This window comes from Falco rusticolus, chromosome Z (assembly GCF_015220075.1).
Source record: "Falco rusticolus isolate bFalRus1 chromosome Z, bFalRus1.pri, whole genome shotgun sequence".
Lineage (NCBI taxonomy): Eukaryota > Metazoa > Chordata > Aves > Falconiformes > Falconidae > Falco > Falco rusticolus.
Genome location: NC_051210.1, coordinates 50,929,649 through 50,948,829, shown reverse-complemented (window position 1 = coordinate 50,948,829; position 19,181 = coordinate 50,929,649). Strand labels below are relative to the sequence as shown.

General features: G+C 43.7%; 1 protein-coding gene across 18 annotated transcripts in view; it reads right to left on the bottom strand.

Moving 5' to 3' along the window:
- The window catches only part of MPDZ (multiple PDZ domain crumbs cell polarity complex component), a 99,320-nt gene extending 81,023 nt beyond the window's left edge, over positions 1-18,297 (bottom strand). For 12 of the 18 annotated variants that reach the window (XM_037373288.1, XM_037373290.1, XM_037373292.1 and 9 more), the window contains exons 1-3: positions 17,765-18,296; positions 9,470-9,538; positions 8,519-8,685 (exon numbers count right to left, since the gene is read on the bottom strand). In XM_037373288.1, the coding sequence (XP_037229185.1) occupies positions 8,519-8,685; positions 9,470-9,485 (183 nt within the window). In that variant the 5' untranslated portion in view covers positions 9,486-9,538; positions 17,765-18,296. Of the gene's footprint in view, positions 1-8,518; positions 8,702-9,469; positions 9,539-17,764 lie in introns of those variants that run through there. The other 6 variants (XM_037373299.1, XM_037373301.1, XM_037373303.1 and 3 more) reach the window with 3 other exon arrangements.
- Positions 18,298-19,181: the final 884 nt, after the last annotated feature.

Below are 19,181 nucleotides of genomic sequence, written 5' to 3'. Positions count from 1 at the left end.
TTCTGTTTTAAAACATTCTTACATTTCTACAGCAAGATGAAGCAGCCTAAATGATATAAATCCAAACTACTTCTGATGCATACTCAAAGGCCATAGTATATGCGTCTGGTATCACAAATGTTCCTAAGTAACATGTATACATTCATCTTCTAATTTGCACTGCTTATTGTAGAAAACAGCACCAAACTGCCCTTCCTGCTGAAGGTTACCATCCTCAGAGCTCACTTGCTGAAAGGAGTCACTAGAGAATTCATCACCTGCTCAGGCAAAGCCAGCAAGATTACCCTAAACAAGCAACAGGGTACTATAAGCAAAACCTACTGTTTTTTCTGCATATAGATTAGTGAGAGCTCACACAACCTCTTCAGTGCAGCCTCTGGAGTGGTAACCTCAAACTAAGTATGCAAGCCGCAGCAGCTGAGAGCAGTAATGACTCCAGTCAACAAGACTAAACCTAGAGAAAAACCTGAAATGCCTTCAATTTCATTTAGCACCATTCTAAGCATAGCATTACTCTGTCATGGGACCCTTTTAATGTGGCAGGAGCTTCCTGAGGTTTCATCTTCAGGATGGCGGAAGGGGAAGAGTCACCAGTATTACTGATCGTCCTGTAAAACTCAACTGTGTGTGAATTCCCCCACTTCGAATGAAGTGTGCAGTCATCTTCTAAGACAAAAACGTGAAAAGAAGAAGGAAAATCCTACAATAATGCTAAGAGCAAAATCTGAGGCTACATACAGAAAGCCAGAAAGCCTTCTGCTTTTCAAAGAACAAGCCATGTAGGCAAAAAAGGATAGAAACAGAATTTTAAGGCACAGAAACTGACTGTAGCTGAGAAACTGTTGCTGTGCCCACCTCACCCTCTATTTCCCTTCCATCTTCCTTCACAAATTTCACTTTACATTTTTTTCCATGCTACCACATGGTGTGCAGACTGCTAACCCAGAGACAATCCCAGTCTGTGAAATCTCCCTCTGGATAAAAAGTCAATGTTTTGCTGTATCTGCAACACTCCTTTACACAAAAACACATAGGGAGCAAGTTGCAACACTGGAAAAATCATTCAGTGCACAAAATGTAGACCAACCAAGCCACAATAATCCTAAAATACAATATTTTTAGATTAGTATGAATGATAAAAATGGTGTTTTCATCATGATATTGTTTTTCTCTAATATACAATAAAACACTTTCTTGTATGCACAAACAGCAAAGAAAAAAATGGAGCTACACATCAGAAATAAATGGTTACTGAGTATGACATATTGCCCTTATAATTAATTGAATTATATACCTTCTCTGAATCTGAAAAACTTCTTGCACCACTCAATACCCCGTACAGTACAACCTTCAGTATGCAGAGGAGCTCTGTGTTCATCCCATACTATGTTCTGTATACGTTCTGCTAGTACTGCTTAACAGAGGCTTGCTTTAGGCAGTTCATTTCACTGTTTGTGAATGCAGGCTAGCCACGATGGACACATTAACTTGCAGCTGAACATGTGCCCAGTATCACCACTTTCTTCTTTAGGCAAGTTTTAAGTTCTTCAATTAAGATATGACAGTCTCCTCAGGGATTTATGTTTCTCTCTCTGGTAGAAAACTCATACATCCCCACGCTAAAACAGAAGTAGCACCAGCACCAGTAACACCTCCTATTTTGGTTTAGCATTGTTTGTTTTCATTGACAGAATCCTGTTCAAACTAGCAATATAGTGCCCACCTTCTCAATCTGACATTTCATGCTTTCTGCATACTTGCATGAGCTGGGACACCACTGCAAACATTTAGGAATTGACTGGCCTGTCCCATTTCTTCTGCCCTCCAAACCAGGAGATGGAAGATTTTTATGTTTTTCTAAGACATTTTCCAAAACTAATTATTAACTGCATCATTCTAAAGACACAGGATGGTTTTTATTTGTGTGATGGTTGAAATATCACTGAAAAGAAGTGCTGCATACTAAACATGCAGTAAAAGACAAAAATCACCCTCCAATCCACACCAGTTTAACCAGAACTTTACAAAGCTTCACCTCAAATCTTCAGTAAAACTGTTGTTACAGCACAGCCACAATGCGGTATCGAACACCACCTCTTCAACACCAATTGATAGAAACACCTCATTTTCATCACACCTTTTTTAAACAAACACAGCTAACACCTTCAGTGGAGGAACTGCTTGACACTGTAAGCCTACTTCATATACAGTGGCAGCTGACTTGTGAAAGTTCAAGAAGAAAATGAAACCTTAAAAAAAATGTCAAACTGTTAACAGAATGAAGTTTCGTGTATGCATAGGATTTTAGAATGTCTCCTCTCTGGAAACGCGCACACACACACCCCTTAAAAACATCTCTGTTTTATAATCACATTTATAATTACCCTAAAGGTAGAAGTTCAGAATCCACAGACAAATTATAAGCAAAAACCTGACAACCATACTTTTCCCTGTCCCCCCCAAATACAGGCTTATAGCATGTAAAAGTTGGGAAGAACTGGTGTATATTCTTGCTAAGCACAGAGGTGTAGGTCCAGTATAAGCAACAAGGAAGGCTAAGGTCCGTTTGGATTTAAATCTGGTAAGGAAGGTTAAGGACAAGAAGGGCTTCTTCAAGTACATCAGCAGGAAAAGGATGACTACGGAAAATGTGGGCCTGCTGTTGAACGAGGTGGGTGCCCTGGTGACAAATGACACAGAGCAGGCGGAGTTACTGCATGACTTTTTCACTTCAGTCATCACTACCAAGGCTGGCCCTCCAACTTCCGAGACCCTGGAGGTAAGAGAAAAGTCTGGAGAAAGGATGACTTTCCCTTGGTCAAGAAGGATCACATCAGCCATCACTTAAGCAAACCTGACACCCACAAATCCATATGTGCTGATGAGATGCACCCCCAAGTGCTGAGGAAGCTGGCAGATGTTATTCCTAAGCCGCTCTCCATCACCTTTGAAAGGTCATGGAGGGCAGGAGAGGTGCCTGAGGAGGAAAGCCAATGTCACTCCAGTCTTCAAAAAGGACGAGAAGGAGGACCCAGGAAACTACAGGCCAGTCAGCCTCACCTCCACCCCTGGAAAGGGGATGGAACAGCTCATCCTGGAGGCCATCTCAAAGCACTTGAAGGAAAAGAATGTTACCAGGAGTAGTCAACATGGATTCACCAAGGGGAAATCATGTCTGAACAGCCTGAGTAAGTTCTGTGATGGAATGACTAGCTGGATAGACAAGGGGGGAGCTGTGGATGCTGTCTGCCTTGACTTCAGCAAACCTTCTGACACTGTCTCCCGTACACATCCTCACATGTAAATTCAGGAAGCATGGACTAGATGAGAAGTGATATGGACTGAGAAGTGGCAGGATGGCAGAGCTCAGAGGGCTGTGATCAGTGGCACAGTCCAGCTTGAGGCCTGTAGCTAGCAGTGCTCCCCAGGGATAGGTACAGGGTCATAGCCTTGTTCAATTCATCCACCAGTGACCTGGATGAAGGGACAGACTGTCCCCTCAGCATGGTTGCTGATGACACAAAACTGGGAGGAGTGGCTGGTACACCAGTAGGCTGTGCTGCTGTTCAGCAAGACCTGGACAGGCTGGAGAGCTGGATGGAGAGGAACTTTATGTAACAAAGGCAAGTGTAGGGTCCTGCACCTGGGGAGCAGAACGACCCCCCGCACACCAGCACGGGCTGGGGCTGACCTGCTGGGAGGCAGCTCTGCGGGAAAGGGCCTGGGAGTCCTGGAGGACAGCAAGCTGCCCCTGAGCCAGCAGCAGGGCCTGGTGGCCAAGAAGGCCAGCGGGATCCTGGGGTGTGTTAGGAGTGTGGCCAAAGGTCAAGGGAGGTGATCATCCCCCCTACTCTGCCCTGGTGAGGCCTCACCTGGAGTGCTGGCTCCAGTTCTGGGCTCCCCAGTTCAAGGGAGACAGGGAACTGCTGGAGAGGGTTCAGTGGAGGGTTATGAAGGTGATGAGGGTACTGCAGCATCTTCCTTGTGAGGAAGGGCTGAGAGAGCTGGGCCTGTTTAGCCTGGAGAAGAGAAGGCTGGGGGATCTTACCAATGTCTACAAATATCTTAAGGGTGAGCACTGGAACTGGCTGCCCACAAAGGTTGTGATGTATCCTTCTATGAAGACATTCAAAACCTGTCTGGACGCGATTCTGTGCAGCTTGCTCCAGGAGAACCTCCTTTAGTAGGGGGCTGACCTAGCTGATCTCCAAGAGGTCCCTTCCAACCTGATCACTCTGTGATTCCAGGGGGAGCAATAAACCACAAGTGAAAATCTTGGAAAGACAATACTCTTATGGTTGCATTAAATATTTTTCGTAACATACAGACTGCGCTACTTTGCAGTAGTAAAATCACCATACTTCAAGAAGTAGCTTTATAGCACTCTGATTTTGTAAGTACCATATGGAAGAATATTGCTTTTTTTATCATTTGGCTTATGCTAATTTTCCTTGGTTGGCTTTCTCCTTACTGTATGTAACATCTGCAATGTGGTCATATTTTGGCATAAGACAAAAAGAAAATCTCACAAATGTCACCAAGTATGATAAAACTTACGTTACAGTCACACAGACAGACATTAAATGCAATCAAATAGTGCCTACATGCAGTTCCTCAAAATACTTTTTTAACAAAAAAAAGTTACCCAAGCCATGTCTGCGGTGCATCAAAACTTAAAGTAACATAATCCGCATTGCTAGATCTCAACTTGGACAAGAGCAAACTTTTGCACTTTTGGCGGTTCTGCACTCCAGCCACTGAGTCCCAGCCCTTGGAGACCACACAGAAGCACAGGGCAGCACTTCAGCTTGCTGCAGGTGCTCCAAGTAATAAAAATGTTGGCTGCAACAGCAATCGCACTGGAAGCAAGGAAGCACAAGCCAGCCGCTGTGCGAGGCCTCCAGAGAGGCAGCAGCAAGGACAGAGTTGCAGGCGTCCTGCCCTGCCCAGCAATCCCCGCAGGCACACTGCCTCCCCCACAGCAAAAGCCCCAGGCTCCCCAGGAACAGGCACTGGCACTGGCATCCACACTGCTCCGGCACCACCCTGCTGGCTGCTCCCTGTTGTCTCCATCCTCAGGGTGGTGAAGCAGGTCCCACATTAGCATTTCTTATAAGCATTTTGTTTCGAAGCACAGAGCAAACAGCACTGTTGCAGAAAGGGGGGTCAGGATAGGACTTAAAGGCCTCCTCTAGTACAGCAAGCCACAGAGTTAAGCAAGTGTCCACAGGCAATATGAAAAGACAGTTTCTCCACTTCTTCCCTAAATCCTCTTCCACCCTCACACCCAGCTATCCCATAGAACCCAGTATATGCTGCACCGCAAGGGAACTCTTTCTCACTACTGACTGCATTGAGAATGAAAAAATATGGTCAAACTCTCAAGCAAAAAAAACATCTGAGGAATGTAGCCCTGCCAAGGGAAGGGTGTTTTTTTCTGGCAGAGCCCTGACTGGAGCGGAGACGGGAGAAGGAGAAGAGGAAGAGGTAGACAAGGAGAGACAAAGGAAAGGAAGAGAAGCTGGAGAGAACTGCCAGCATGGTCTGGTATTTTCTTTAAAATATTTTATAAAGAAAATAAAATATTACTGAAAAGTTCAAAACATCACAATGTCCCAGTTTTTTCTTTTCTGTCACTCCTTTATCTTCTAACAAGGAGACTGCTCTTCATCAGGACAATAAACACTTGAAAAGGCCGGGGAAAAAAAATGGTTCCTTCAGTGCTCCTCAACTCAAGTGACTAGTGAAGTCAGGACAGTAATTCTCAAAAAATCATACCTTTGCTGTGTCCAGACTTTTCCCACTCCGGTTCCTCACTTCACAATGACATATATGCACTGCAAACAAAACCTGCTTGCTCAATTAATTAAAAAAAACTTTTAAAGCACCGACAAATAAGCACCAAAACATCAGCTTTGCTGACTTTAGTTAGCCTCACCAACACCCAGATGAAGCAACACAGCACTCGGCCCACACCACTGCACATAACACAAATGCAAACTCAAGAGGCTCTTCTGAAGCACATGTCAACAATGAAGTAGATCAATTTCCAATTAACATGCAGAAGCTTTAATAAAATAGGACAGCAAATATGAAACACCTCCATGCACGGAGAAACACACACTTTCTCAAATCTTCTTTTGGTGCTTAAAAGATCAGTTATCCTCAGGGAGAAAAAAAGAAAAGGAAGTCCACTATTTTAGACTGTAAAAAATAGTAGCAACTTTCAATGGAATGCAAGGCATGTCTGTCTGCTAAAACTGTGTATTTGCATCCTATTTTTTGCTAGGGAAACATGACAGATGTTTACAGGATTTGCCAGCTCACTTTCCAGACTCACTGCACAAATAGAAGACAGGGCTCTTGCCTGTCATTTCTGTGCCTTCCTGTCTTGGTTTTTCCTGGGATAGAGGTATTTGGGGTTTTTTTCTTAGTAGCTGGTACAGTGCTATGGTTTGGATTTACTGTGAGAATGATGTTGAACACACGGATGTCTTATATGTAGCTACATAGTGCTTGGTCTAAATCAAGGACTTTTCAGTTTCCCACACTCTGCTAGTGAGCAAGTGCACAAGAAAAAGCTGGGAGGGAGCAGAGCCAGGACAGCTGACCCAAACTAGCCAGAGGGATATTCCATACCATAGAACATCATGCTCAGTATATAAACTTGGGGGAAGAAGGAGGGGGAGGACATTTGGAAGGATGGCATTTGTTTTCCCAAGTAACCATTAAACATGATGGAGCCCGGCTTTCCTGGGGATGGCTGAACACCTGCCTGCCCATGGGAAGTGGTGAATGAATTCCTCATTTTGCTTCGCTTGCATGTGCGGCTTTTGCTTTACCTGTTAAACTGCACTTATCTCAACCCACAGATTTTATCTTTTTACTGATTTTCCTATCCCATTCCACTGAGGGAGATCAGGTGGTGAGCGAGTGGCTGTGTGGTGCTTCGTTGCCAGCTGGGGTTAAACCAAGACACTTCCAGATACAGTGCCTCAAGACACTTCCTACCCTCAAATTTATTAAGGCCTACAGGCCCATAAGTAGGTCTCACTTTCTGACCTACTTTTGCTGGGATGCTTGCATCATGAACATGCACAGATCACTAAAGTTACCTCACAGATAAACCCGCAGGGTTAGGGCAGAAAGTAAAATTATTTGCTTTTTAAAAAATACACATCTGAAATTGCCCACCTGTAGTATCAGCTTCTTAATACTACTAATTTATGTGACTGTATTTAACCTTTAGGTGACATCCTTTAACCTCACAGCTAATGTCTCAAAGTGAAAATTTAATTTGCCTTTTCACTGAATTCCCATTCATGCTTCAGGCACACTCATTCACATTACACGTTCCCCAAGTCATCACTACATCATTCACATAATTTCTAGATGTCACTGCTAAATTCTTCTTTTCAAACAGCAAAGCAACCAAACCCTCAGAACAGCTTTTTTTCTTCCTAGACTTTTTAAAATCACTTTATTATCATCACATCTCTAAACACTAAACATGTGAACTCTGAAAAACATGGTCATGTATAGCACTGTAGACACCATTCTAACTTATTTCTTGTCTCTGCAAAATGGCATCAAGATGATCCACAAGAAGTAATAAAGGGTGAGACTGTTTTGTCACACAACTGAAGTGGCATCAAAATTGTGAGGACTCCTCACCAGCTGCACACCAGTCAAGAGACCACTGCACACCAGTCAGAGATGTGGCTCCACAGTGACCATAAGGTCAGCGTACAAGGGCTGCATCTTCCCACTTCAGCATTACTGCATACCAGCCACAAAGTCGCCCATCTTGCAGAAGTCACAGGAACAAGTATTTGCAAAACCAGATACACATGTTAGTCCTAATTCAGTTACTGGACTACTTTTTAAATTCTTCAAGTTCTTACTCTGCTGACAAAGAAATTAAATTATAGCAATAAATAATCAAGTCAATAAAGTAGACTTGCTGCCCTTTTTCTCCTCCTCACTGAAGACATGCAGAAAAGTAGTACTTCTACATAAAGTCCTGACTAAGGAAAAAGGAGGTAGGAGCTTTTGCTTCTCTTTGATCTTTTATTCCTATACCAAAAAGAAAAAGATCTTCATGTCCTTCTGAAATCAACATTCCACAGCTTCCCTCATATATTCTCATTGTAATAGGGTAAGACACACGAGAGAAATAAAAGGCTCCTAGGAAAACAATTCTAAGACCTCATACAAAACGTATTTCTTTTTAAGAACAGAGACAGAAAGCCTTATGTTAACTCCCCACCCAGTATCACCATTCCCCTACCATGCACATTGCAAGCAACATGCATATATGTAAAACCCACATAAAAAACTATGGCCCTTAACAAAGCACAGAAAAGTCCACGGGTATGTTCCCCCCAGCACCCTGAAGCTTTGTATGAGACATTTAATTTAGGCTATTTGATTTCACCATTCAACATACAAAGACACACACATTTTTGCACCTTCTTGACAATTTTTCCTCTTACACTTCGGAGGGTGTTTTTCCTACCTGATCTCTCAGTTGTTGAACAGAAGTCTGAAGGTTGAGAATTTGGTTAAAGAGAGGACTCTGCAGCACTGATTTTAATAAGCTCAGTTTCTCTTCATTTGCAATGTCACCTCGATCCCGAAGTTTTGCCTGTAAGCGCTCCATGGCCTGAAGGGCCCGATATGTATCTGTAGCAATAATCATTCCTAGTCAGTAGCAGTTTAGAAACAGCCTCATACAAGCAGATAACAGGTTTAAATGTATCCTTCTCTACTGTTCAAACCACAGAGGACTTGAATGGTTCCATTCTGGACAAAAACCCCAGCCCAAACACATCTTTCAAACATTGGAACAGTCTGCCCAGGGAGGTCATGGAATCACCATCCCTGGAAATGTTTAAAAAATGCATAGATGCAGCGCTTAGTGACATGGTTTAGTGGTGGACTTGGCAACCCTAGGTTAGAAGTTGGACTTGATCTCCAAGGTCCTTTCCAACCTAAATGATTCTATGTTTCTATGATAATCAATCAGGAAGTCAGAGGCAGAGCACAAAACTGAAGCCAACAAAAATTACATTTTTGTCCATCAAGAACTAGGTTACAGAAGTGAAAAAGCCTCCATTAAAATTCAGTTACAGGACCTGTGGCTACAGACTACTTAAATAAGTAGTGACAAAACCAGCCATAACAGAAAACATTTGTCTTTTTCATACAAACTTCTTTTAATTTTTGTAAAGATTAAAACAATGAAATCAAGACAACAGGCTCAAAATTAAGTATGCTGAACAAATGATGGTGCCTCTTTTGTTTGCAAATACAAAATACAAAAACACAAATACATCATGTATTTCTAAGCACAGCAGGTATTTCTTACAGAACCTCTCTTTAGCAGTATGTACCAATGCCCTAAATCTATCATGCACACTTCATTTTGCCACAAAAATATAGTGATACAAATAAAAAAAAAAATTACCAATTGTTTCCAACATGTTTTCTGCTTCTCAGCTTGTATTCCAATAATGGTAAGAAATACAGTATTTCTCTGAAAAAGAACAGAAAGGGAAAAGGGTCACATTTATAGAAACACTAAGCTCTGAAGAAGAAAAAAGCTTGACGTCTAACAAGAAGAAACAGCCCTGCAAAATAACAATCCACAAAAACTGCATCTCCTTGGATAATTAATGTAACCTCAACAGTGACCATATCCTAAGTCACTTCGGAGCTTCAAACCTGCCTGAAATTTTTTTTAGGAATATACTTTGTAATATTTTTTCATTTCCATATCAAAGCTGCTGTCTGCATGCTGTTGCACAACATGCCTTCCTGCAATGCTTTAATCAGAAGCTATGAATCATAGCTGTTACTGATACTTTACACAGTTTCATTGCTTTCCTTTCCAGTGAATCATAAAAAACATCCCCTGAGGGATCATTTTCAAGCTCTGTGTTAACAATTTCAGGTGCATGAGCCATAGCATATTTTTTAAAGTCACCTTTTAAAAAGAAAAGTCACGTAAGTCACAAGTCCTCATGCTACACAGCTCTGCAGGACCCTCCCACTACAGCCTCCACTATTGGTGCCTACTGGAACTGATCAGATCTGGATGATGGCAGGTCTTTTGCCAGCGTGGGTTTCCAGGCTGGAAATCGTCCACTGGGAAAAAGGAATTCTGAAATTGCTTTGTTATTCCTTTTTGTTACTTTTTGGGGGTTATTTTCTTTTTCAACAGTGTGTCTGCAATTTCTCAGGAATTTGTAGTAACGGAGTATGTTTGACAGAGATGGATAGCTGAGGAGTTCAAATATCATTGCGGGTGTATGAACTAAGCTCTGCATTTTATCATCTTATCTTTCACAACAGTGCCTTTGTTTTCTTGATAATAGGAAAGCACTTCAGTACAGCATCCTGACTTGAATCTGGTGAGCAGTGATCCTGACACACTCAGGGAAAAGGTTTTTTTCTTGAAAAATAGGGAAAGGAATGGTGCTGACAGATCTCTGGGTAAGAGAGCCTAACTAAAATTCAACAAGACCATTAGTTATAGAACCTAAGCAGGACCAGCATTAATTAATCCTCGCAATAAAAAAAAAAACAACCAGCTGTTAACATAGATTCACTTACAAGGAACAGAAGCCAGGATAAACAGTTTGACAAGCACGTATCATTTGCAGTTTGTGCAGAAAACCCACATCAAGTGGGTTTAGAATGGTTTCATGTTCCATCTCCAAGGCTTCTCTAGATTCAGTATGCCTGGGGCTTCATATCAGTTTACAGTATTGCATTTGAATTTGCCAATACATCAGTATAGAATCACTAATCATTCTTTCTAGTACAACATACTACTTAGGGACAAACATTCAAATCCTTTGAATCTGACTTTGTCAAAGTAACCTTACTGCATGATCCAAATTACACGTTTCAGTAATAAATAAAAATAAGCCTTTATGAATTTGTTTTCTCACTTGGCATGGCAAATCCCAGCACATTATTACCAGGTCTGAAAACCAAACTCAGTATCTTGTGTTTTCACTTTGACACTCTTCAAAAACAAGACAAAAAAAAGTCTATTTTACATGGGGAAAGTCTGGATGAGATTATTTATACATTATGAAGGAAGATGGCTTCTCCAAACCTTAATAGCTTATAGTTTTTCCTTCTAGATTAACAAACTACTGTCACATCTTCTATCCAGAGCCCCTATTTACAAATAGAGGTATTTAAGTGATGTTCAAAATTGTTTTTCTCAGTGGCAATGCCAACCAAAGCAGTTCTTTCCTGTTTCACTGTTCCAGTTCTTCCTCTATAGCTACTCTCGGGGCTGTGTCGTCAATGCAACCAGAAAACTGTGCAAAAAAAAAGGATGTGGAGTATTTTTCAGTCATTTCAGTGCCATGATCCTGTTTATCACAGTACTATACACACAAGCACACAGCACCGTACATTCAATACCCACCTTCTGAGGAAATTAATAAGGGAAAATACAGGGTTATTGTTCTTCTGCTTTAGCTCCCTGAGAACTCAAGAACAGATGCAGCTGTAAAAAGTACGTATCTTTTGGAGCAGCTTAATATTGCTTTACATTATGATTAAACTTGCCTAAAGCCGCATTCTTGGTGTCCTGCGAAAGGCATGTTTTACAAGTGACAGAATGGACAAGGTCACCACTGTCTTCATGCAATCACACAGGTACAAACTCTGATGATTCGTAACGGAAGCTTTCTAAAAGCAGACACGAGTCCTAAACATACTCTATAAATGATGATGCTACCTAATTTGCAATGAAACTAATTCCTTAGCTCTGTTAAGACACTCATTATATACTTTCTATTTACCTCATGCTTCAGAGGTAGGAACACTGCTCTAGAGCTACCCTAACGTCAGCAAATCCATTTTTAACTCTCAGATTAATTTTCCTTATTTTGTATTTATATTAGCAGGAAAATCCTCCTCAGCTCATCAGCTTAAAGCTTTCATCAACTGCAGCACTAAGTGGGAGCAAGAACAAAACTGCAGTCAGGATGTTTTCCTTCAGGACACTTCCTCTGATGCAGATGCAAGGCACTGAGACACACCAGCATTTCTACATGTTGCAGTCCAAGATGACCTCTGTTCGCTCTGCCTGCACTCTGAAATGGCGAAAAGCCACGTGACTGTACTCCTGCTGTGCCACATCCATGCTAACAAGTGGGATCTGTCAGCACCAGCTCAGGGGCGCATTAACATAGCTGAAGTACAGGCAAAGCAAGCACACATCTGTCCAAAACGCACCACAGAGACATACCCATAACCATCAACAACCACTACAGCTGCAACTCCTGGCCTTTAAACCAGCTTGCTTCCAGGTATTCTAACAATAATGTGCTGGGGAGAAGTATGGAGGCATGAATGATTATTTGTTGAAAGGCATAAGCCTATCATTTGCTATAGTGACTATTTTTATAATTTCATCACAGACTTCTAGATGCACAAATGGGAAGTTTAGTTCTGATTCTCTCATTTTGCTAACTCCAGGCAGCCTGTATCACAGCAGTTTGAAGCCAGAACAAGCCCTTCTATACATCATACAAATACTGGTCACGCCACAAAGAGCTTACTAGCTTAGCCTAAAGTAGATTTAACTATTTTTGCATTTCAGTGTCGAAGTTCATTAATCACACAGTAGTAAGAATATAGACCAACTGTGTTAGTCATTTTTATTAGCAACTTGAAGAAACACTACTAAATGAATAGCAAGTTAAATTAACTTTGAAGTTTTTAAAGGCGCAGGTATGTGAAAGATGTGGCTAAAAAAAAAAAAAAAGGCATCCTTTCTTTTTCCTCCTGTTTTATAACAGGAAAGTAGAAAACAAGTCATTTTAGACAGGTAAATGGTGAGACACACGCCATCGTCTACGAAGCATGCACAGAAGTTAAATACAATTCCTTCCAAACTTGCACTTCTGAAATGTGACACTTCCTATGCTAACAAACAAACATGGTATATGCACATTTCTCCACTTTATCCTGCCCTTCTTCTATAAGGTCAGTTCCCAAAAAATAGTTGCCGTGCTGCAGCTCTGGTTTCTTTGTGCCCACACCTAAAACACTAAAATCCACAGGTCTCAGAATTTTAAAAATCAGACATGAAATTTACGTTGATCACTTCCTTTCCCCTGCACCATCCAAGCCATTTAGCTAAACAGCCAAAAGATTCATGGAAACGGAAAGATGACCCACTTCCAGTGACTACTCTTTCACATCTGATCATGTAATTTCTACAAGGAAACTTACTCTGATTGACTAACAGGTAGTCCAGCTACTATTTCACAAAGCCATTTCAGGTAATACCCTGGAAACTAATGCTCATAGCACTGGATTAGCAAATATGCAATGCCAAAGATAGAAAACACAGTAATGGGCTTTGCTCTGTAGCTCCTGCATTACTTGATGGGGTCTGAGGATACAGAGGAAATGCCTATCTTAAGAGTGATCTCTAGGCTCAAACTTTGGCTAGGAGTTGCTCAAGACTAAAATTAAATTATTTCAATTAAGCAGCATGGTAATCACAACATGCATTCTATAGCTGCTAAAAAGAGTATTTCAAATCTTCTAATCTAAATTTCAACACCTGGGCCTGGATTTGGCTGAGCTAGAGATATCCTTTTGTACTTGATTTCTATCCCATATCATTTCCCTCCCCTAGTTTCTGTCCATCACTCAGACAGGCATGTTGTGCTAGCACTGCCTGGCGTGGGAATGGACATCAAACCGCAGAGGAAGTGGAAGATACTAATCACTGTTAAACCTTCTGCTTTGCCTGCAATTTCCAGAAGCTCTTCCATTGCACTCAGTTACCTCCTGCATGCTGGCTGCTATCCCCGGGAAGGAAATAAAGGTGATCCCCAGCATCTTTGGGGGCGGTCTTGTCAACAGAAAGGCAGTGGAAACCATTCATGGTGAACTGAAAGACCTCACATTTTTCTATGTATTCTTCTACTGTCACAAAGGCAATTTTGCCATTGCATACAGCACTTTCCAGGATTATGAGCAATATTACAAGGACTTGACAACTGTAGCCTGACTGGTATAGCCTTCACTATTGTAATGAAAGAAACACACATGCTTAAACATAGTGGGAAAGGGCATGGAAGTAAATGCAGGAGAGCAGACACCAACAGGGAAAGGAGGATGAACAAAAACAAGTGGAAAGGAAGAGAGAAGGGGAAAAGAGGCTAGCCTACTGTTTTACTGACAGGACGTGAGCTTGCCAAATTAACATCAACCACTTGGTTTCATGAGCCAAAAGACCCCAGACTGCATGCTTCTGGCTAACAGAAGAGAGAACTAATTCAAATCAAGGACTTAATACAAACAAAATTACCATGCACTGTTCACAAGGAACAAAGCAGATTTCCATTGACTACCTGGAATGTAACAGGCAAGCACAAGATGCCTGACCTTTATATTTAAGACCTATGCTAATGAAAATTGTTCTGAAGCACTCAAAACAGAAATAAAAAGGCAGTTCAGGAACTAATGCACAGCCTATATTAAGACTATAAGCAGTTTTGTTTGAGAAGTGACGTTACTAGCCTGAAATTTAGAAGAATACTGAATGCATCAAAAAGATGTTAAAAGATTATAGTAGTGCTCTGTATGTGAAAGAACTGTGGTAGAGCTGAACAGGATTATCTATTTTGAAACAACTACGAAAACAGAATTTTGAACATTCAACTATTTCTAAGCTTCTGTACACATCACACATGAAGGAAACTTACAATGCTTTTCGATGAATAAGCAATCTGCTGTGTTTAATTAATAATCTTCTGTAACACTGTAAGGAGCCCTATATGAGACTAAGACCCATGTTAGCTGATGAGCAAGTTATAATTGCAACTGGGAAACGAGCCTAAATTATACTTAACGCTTTCACATACTGATAAATGTGTGACACAGGGTATTCAAAAGTAATTTGTAAAGAGTATTGCAAAAACAACAACACCGAAGAGGAAATTCTTCTGGTGGGGTTTTTTGGTTTTGGGTTTTTTTTTTCAGTTAAGGAAACTAACATCATCTGTTTAAAAAAAAAAAAAATAAAATCACTGAATATTTTAAATTGAGATTAATTGGAATCACTTTCCTCTAACTTTTGAAATACAGTATTAGCTTCAGAAACTGAAAAGCAACTTTTTAGTATATGCAGAATATATGCAACATTACATATACTGAATTCATGTACGAAACCCAGGCACGGTTAATATTTCTTCTTTGTTTTCAGCATAAGCAATTGATAATTGATATCAATTGATATTGAAAATGATATTCATTCAATTCAGTAAAACCTGATGAAGCACAATTCCTACAACAGTTGCACCTCTTATACTAGAATCTTCACAGAGGTGAGAACAGCATACATAAATGAATGACTAAGGAGCCCCACTGAACAGCTGCCAGTAAGCTTCAATGAAGAGTCGCCATTTTCCTTACAAACTGAAAACACAAACTTCTCCTTGTATATTGTGATAGTAACAGAAGAGTAATGCAGGAGAGCATTACAGCGTGTAACAGCTACCGTGCAGGGTCTCGTATGCAAGGATGGGGTCTTTCTTCGAAAGCAAAAAAATTCCCAGTACTGTCTTGGCAAAAATGGCATATTTATATATTGGCTTGTTGGGAATTCCATGAGTGAAACAGAGGTGTCCTTACCAATGATGATACAGTATACTGCCAGCACGGCATTGCATTAGCTTAAACTGCTTCAGAAGAATGCTCAAATTAGAAAGTCTACTGAATAACTCCACAGAATTTTAAATTTTCTTACGTGAAACATGCAGCACACAATTCAGAAGGTCTTTATAATCATTCTCAATGCACTGATTAAAGTGTTACCTACTAAAGCAAAACCATTTGCAGCAATCTGTGTGACTGAGAAGTTGTATGGGCATTGTCTGTTAAGTCTTCAGAGGGAACAGAGCCAGATGTAATATAAAGATCATCCATTAGCATGTAAGTAGTGCAGGTCTTTTTCACTAGTGCTGATACCAATCTAACTTTCCTAGTGCACTTTTGTGTGAAGAGAGGGGAGAATGTATCCTGTTCCTGATGGAAAAGCTTCCTGAAAGCCAAAGGAAGCCATTTGAAACACCAGAGCTAATCAGTAAATGTTACATGCATGTTACTGTTCACAAGATACAGAAAGATAAAAAGCATGTATATTAAAAATAGTAATGATTTTGAAAAGAAAAAAAAATGTGATGTTCTCTGTTATAAAAAATGTTGCCATTAAGGTGGATGTGCCATTAGACACTTTGATTCTGCCTTCTTTTCTTCTAACGTTCCATTGCTTTTCACTTACATAGATGCATCAAACAACATTTCCACAAAATACATTTTACCACTTTCCCTTTTCCCAATTTATTTTCCTCCCAGCACGCTCCTGTTACCTTGGAAAACATAGTGCCGACAGGGAAACAACAAGGCATTACACAACAGACTCCTGCAAGACCAGAATTCAGACCTGTCAGCTTGATTACAGTAAATCACTGCTCTGCTCCGGCAAGAGACTCCTGCTACCCTTTCTGGCACCAAAGCCAGTAAGGACGTTTTCTCTTCAACAGCTTACACTAACAAAATCATCTCCATGTGTTAAGAAGGAAAAAGATAAAAGCATGAGGCAGTGCTTAAAAAAACAAAAGAAAAAAAACCCAAAACAAAACAATGTAACACTGTTCAGCCAAATGGCAAATCAAATCTGTTAAATGTGGTACACAGAGTTCAAACAGTTGGCTTCGCGAGAGCTTTTCTTTAACGTTGTTCCTTCCAATTGCTCCTTCCAGTAACGCAGTGAGGTACGGGCAGCAGGGGATGACACCACACAAGAAACAACAAGCCATCCCAAAAAGCAGACTCTTACTTTTCGCACCCAGACCCACCAAAGCACACAACTCGGGACTGCGCCTCGCCCCCCCACTTCCACTCCGCCAAACCGGTCACGTTTACATGCGGTCCCGGGGGGGATGCTGGAGAGCCACAGCGGGGCCCGGACCTGCGGGAAGCACCAACACCGACACGGCAACAGGTACCGGCGCCCGAGGTCCGCCGCTCCGCCGGGAGCCAGCACGCCCGCGGCGGAGGAAACCGCCGGTCTTGCCCGGGCCTCTGGGCCGGCTCCGGCTTCCTGCGAGCCTCAACACCGCCCACCGCCAAGCGCTGGGCGAGGGCCGCCGCGCCCTGGACACCCCCTCCCCGGGCCGCGGCCGCTCAGTGGCGGCAGCAGGTGAGGCGACCCCCCCCCGGGCACGGCACACTCCCGCTGAGTTTACAACGAGAAAAGCTGTGGAGAGAGGGCGAGCACAGCAGCGCTCCCCGCAGCAGCCGAGAGGAGCTCGGCTTTTGTTTACGTGAGGACGGCTCCGCGCCAGGCCTCCACGGACCGCCCGCCTGCCGCAGGCCGGAGCCGCGGCCCGGCCCCCAGCGCCGCTCCCCGCCGCTCGCCGGCAGTCTGGCCCGGGGGGGGGGGGGGGGGGGGCGGGGGGCGCCAGCAACAAGCTCAGCCCCCCCCGTGGCTCCCCGGACTCTCTCCTCCACCCGCTCTCCCCCCGGCCCCGGCAAAACGCGGCGCATCAACAGAACAGTAATAAACAAAACTTCGCGCGATAAATACGTTTCGAAAGGCCGCTCACAACTCCGGCGACACGGTGGGTCCCTCCCCGCCCTGCCCGCGCCCCCGGCAGACGACGGGCGGGCTCACCCTGCTCCGCCGCCCGGCACGGCCCAGCGCCCCGCTTACCCCGGCAGTTCGGCGGGTCTCCCTGCCCGGCCCCGCTCTCCGCCTTCGTCCTTCTCGCCCCCAAGTAACGGCGCCGAGTCGCGCCGCGGGGAAAGCGCGTTCAGGCACGCCCCGGCGGTCTGAAACCTAATCCTGCCCCGCAGCCCCCCCGGCCCGGCCCGGGCGCGGACCCCCCCGCGGTGGGTCTCCGGGAGCGGCGCCCCCCGGGGCTGGCTGGGGCGGGCGGGGCTGCAGCCGCATCCCGGCAGCGGGGGGCGGAGGTGTCGAGGGGGGGCACGTTTGGGGGCTTCCCCGGCCCGCGCCCTCCCCGCCGCGGCGCGGCGGCTCGCAGCTCTTCCAGCGAAGTTTCGCTCTCCCCGGCTGCAGGCACGGCGGCGGAGGGGCTGGGCGGCGGAGCGCACGCCTCGCCGGGGAGGACGCCGAGGAGCTGGGCCGCCCTGGCTTTGCCTCCTCGGCCTCCGAGGCAGGCGGTTTGCCCGTGAGGTGAGGGCGGCAGCGGCGGGCCGCCTCTGCCGGGGGTGCCGTGCCTCCTGCGGCGGGGCTGCCCCGCCGGCCGGCCGCCGGCCCTCCTGCCCCGGCAAGGGGCGCCTGCACTGCAGCGGAAGAGGGTGGGAGACGCCTGGAAATGTTTAAAAGAAAACCTACAGCCCACGGTGACGTTAGGCAAAATGATGACCGAGGGCGTAGGGGTGATGAACATGAACGGGGCTTTGCTCCTAAGCACCAGGTAGTTAAGTCTCTTACCTAAAAGCAAAGATGCCGCGTACCTTTCACGTATGCACATCTTGAGATTATAACACGGAGTGTTTGCAATGACCATAAAAAATAAAAAATAAAAAAAAGTTCTTCAGAAGGTGGAAGTATTTTGCTGTTTTTTAACTTTGCTTCACCCAGCAAACGTCAGCAGGATCACAGTGTCCCCTTCTCCTTGCCAGGGGACAACTCTGTTGTAGATGACGCTCGGGCAGCTGCCCTGAGGTGACACCCCGCACAGGGGAAATGTTCCGGGCTGTTCGGCTGGGCACGCCAGCGATGTGAGCTTCCTCTGCTTGCCTTCTGACTTGGTTTGGTTCTTTCTCCAAATGGATTAGAACCCTATTCAAGTGGTAGTTGTTTGGGGTAGTTGTTTTGTCCCACAAACAAAGTTACTGTTTTGGAGATAGAATGGAATACTGCCCTGTTTGTTTGAAAGGATCGATAAATGCAGTCCTGGTACACACACTTTCACAAGAAGAACATGCATCATGTAACTTTTAAGAAATACATCTTTTTGTATTTTATTTTTTTTTATTTGGAAGGTTAACTTCTGAAAAAAGTTGGCCCTCCAAACAATCTCTTGCTTATTACAGTTGGCAGACTGAAGAACTCCAAATGATTAGCTACCTTTTTCCTCTGCTGTATATTAAAATACGCATGT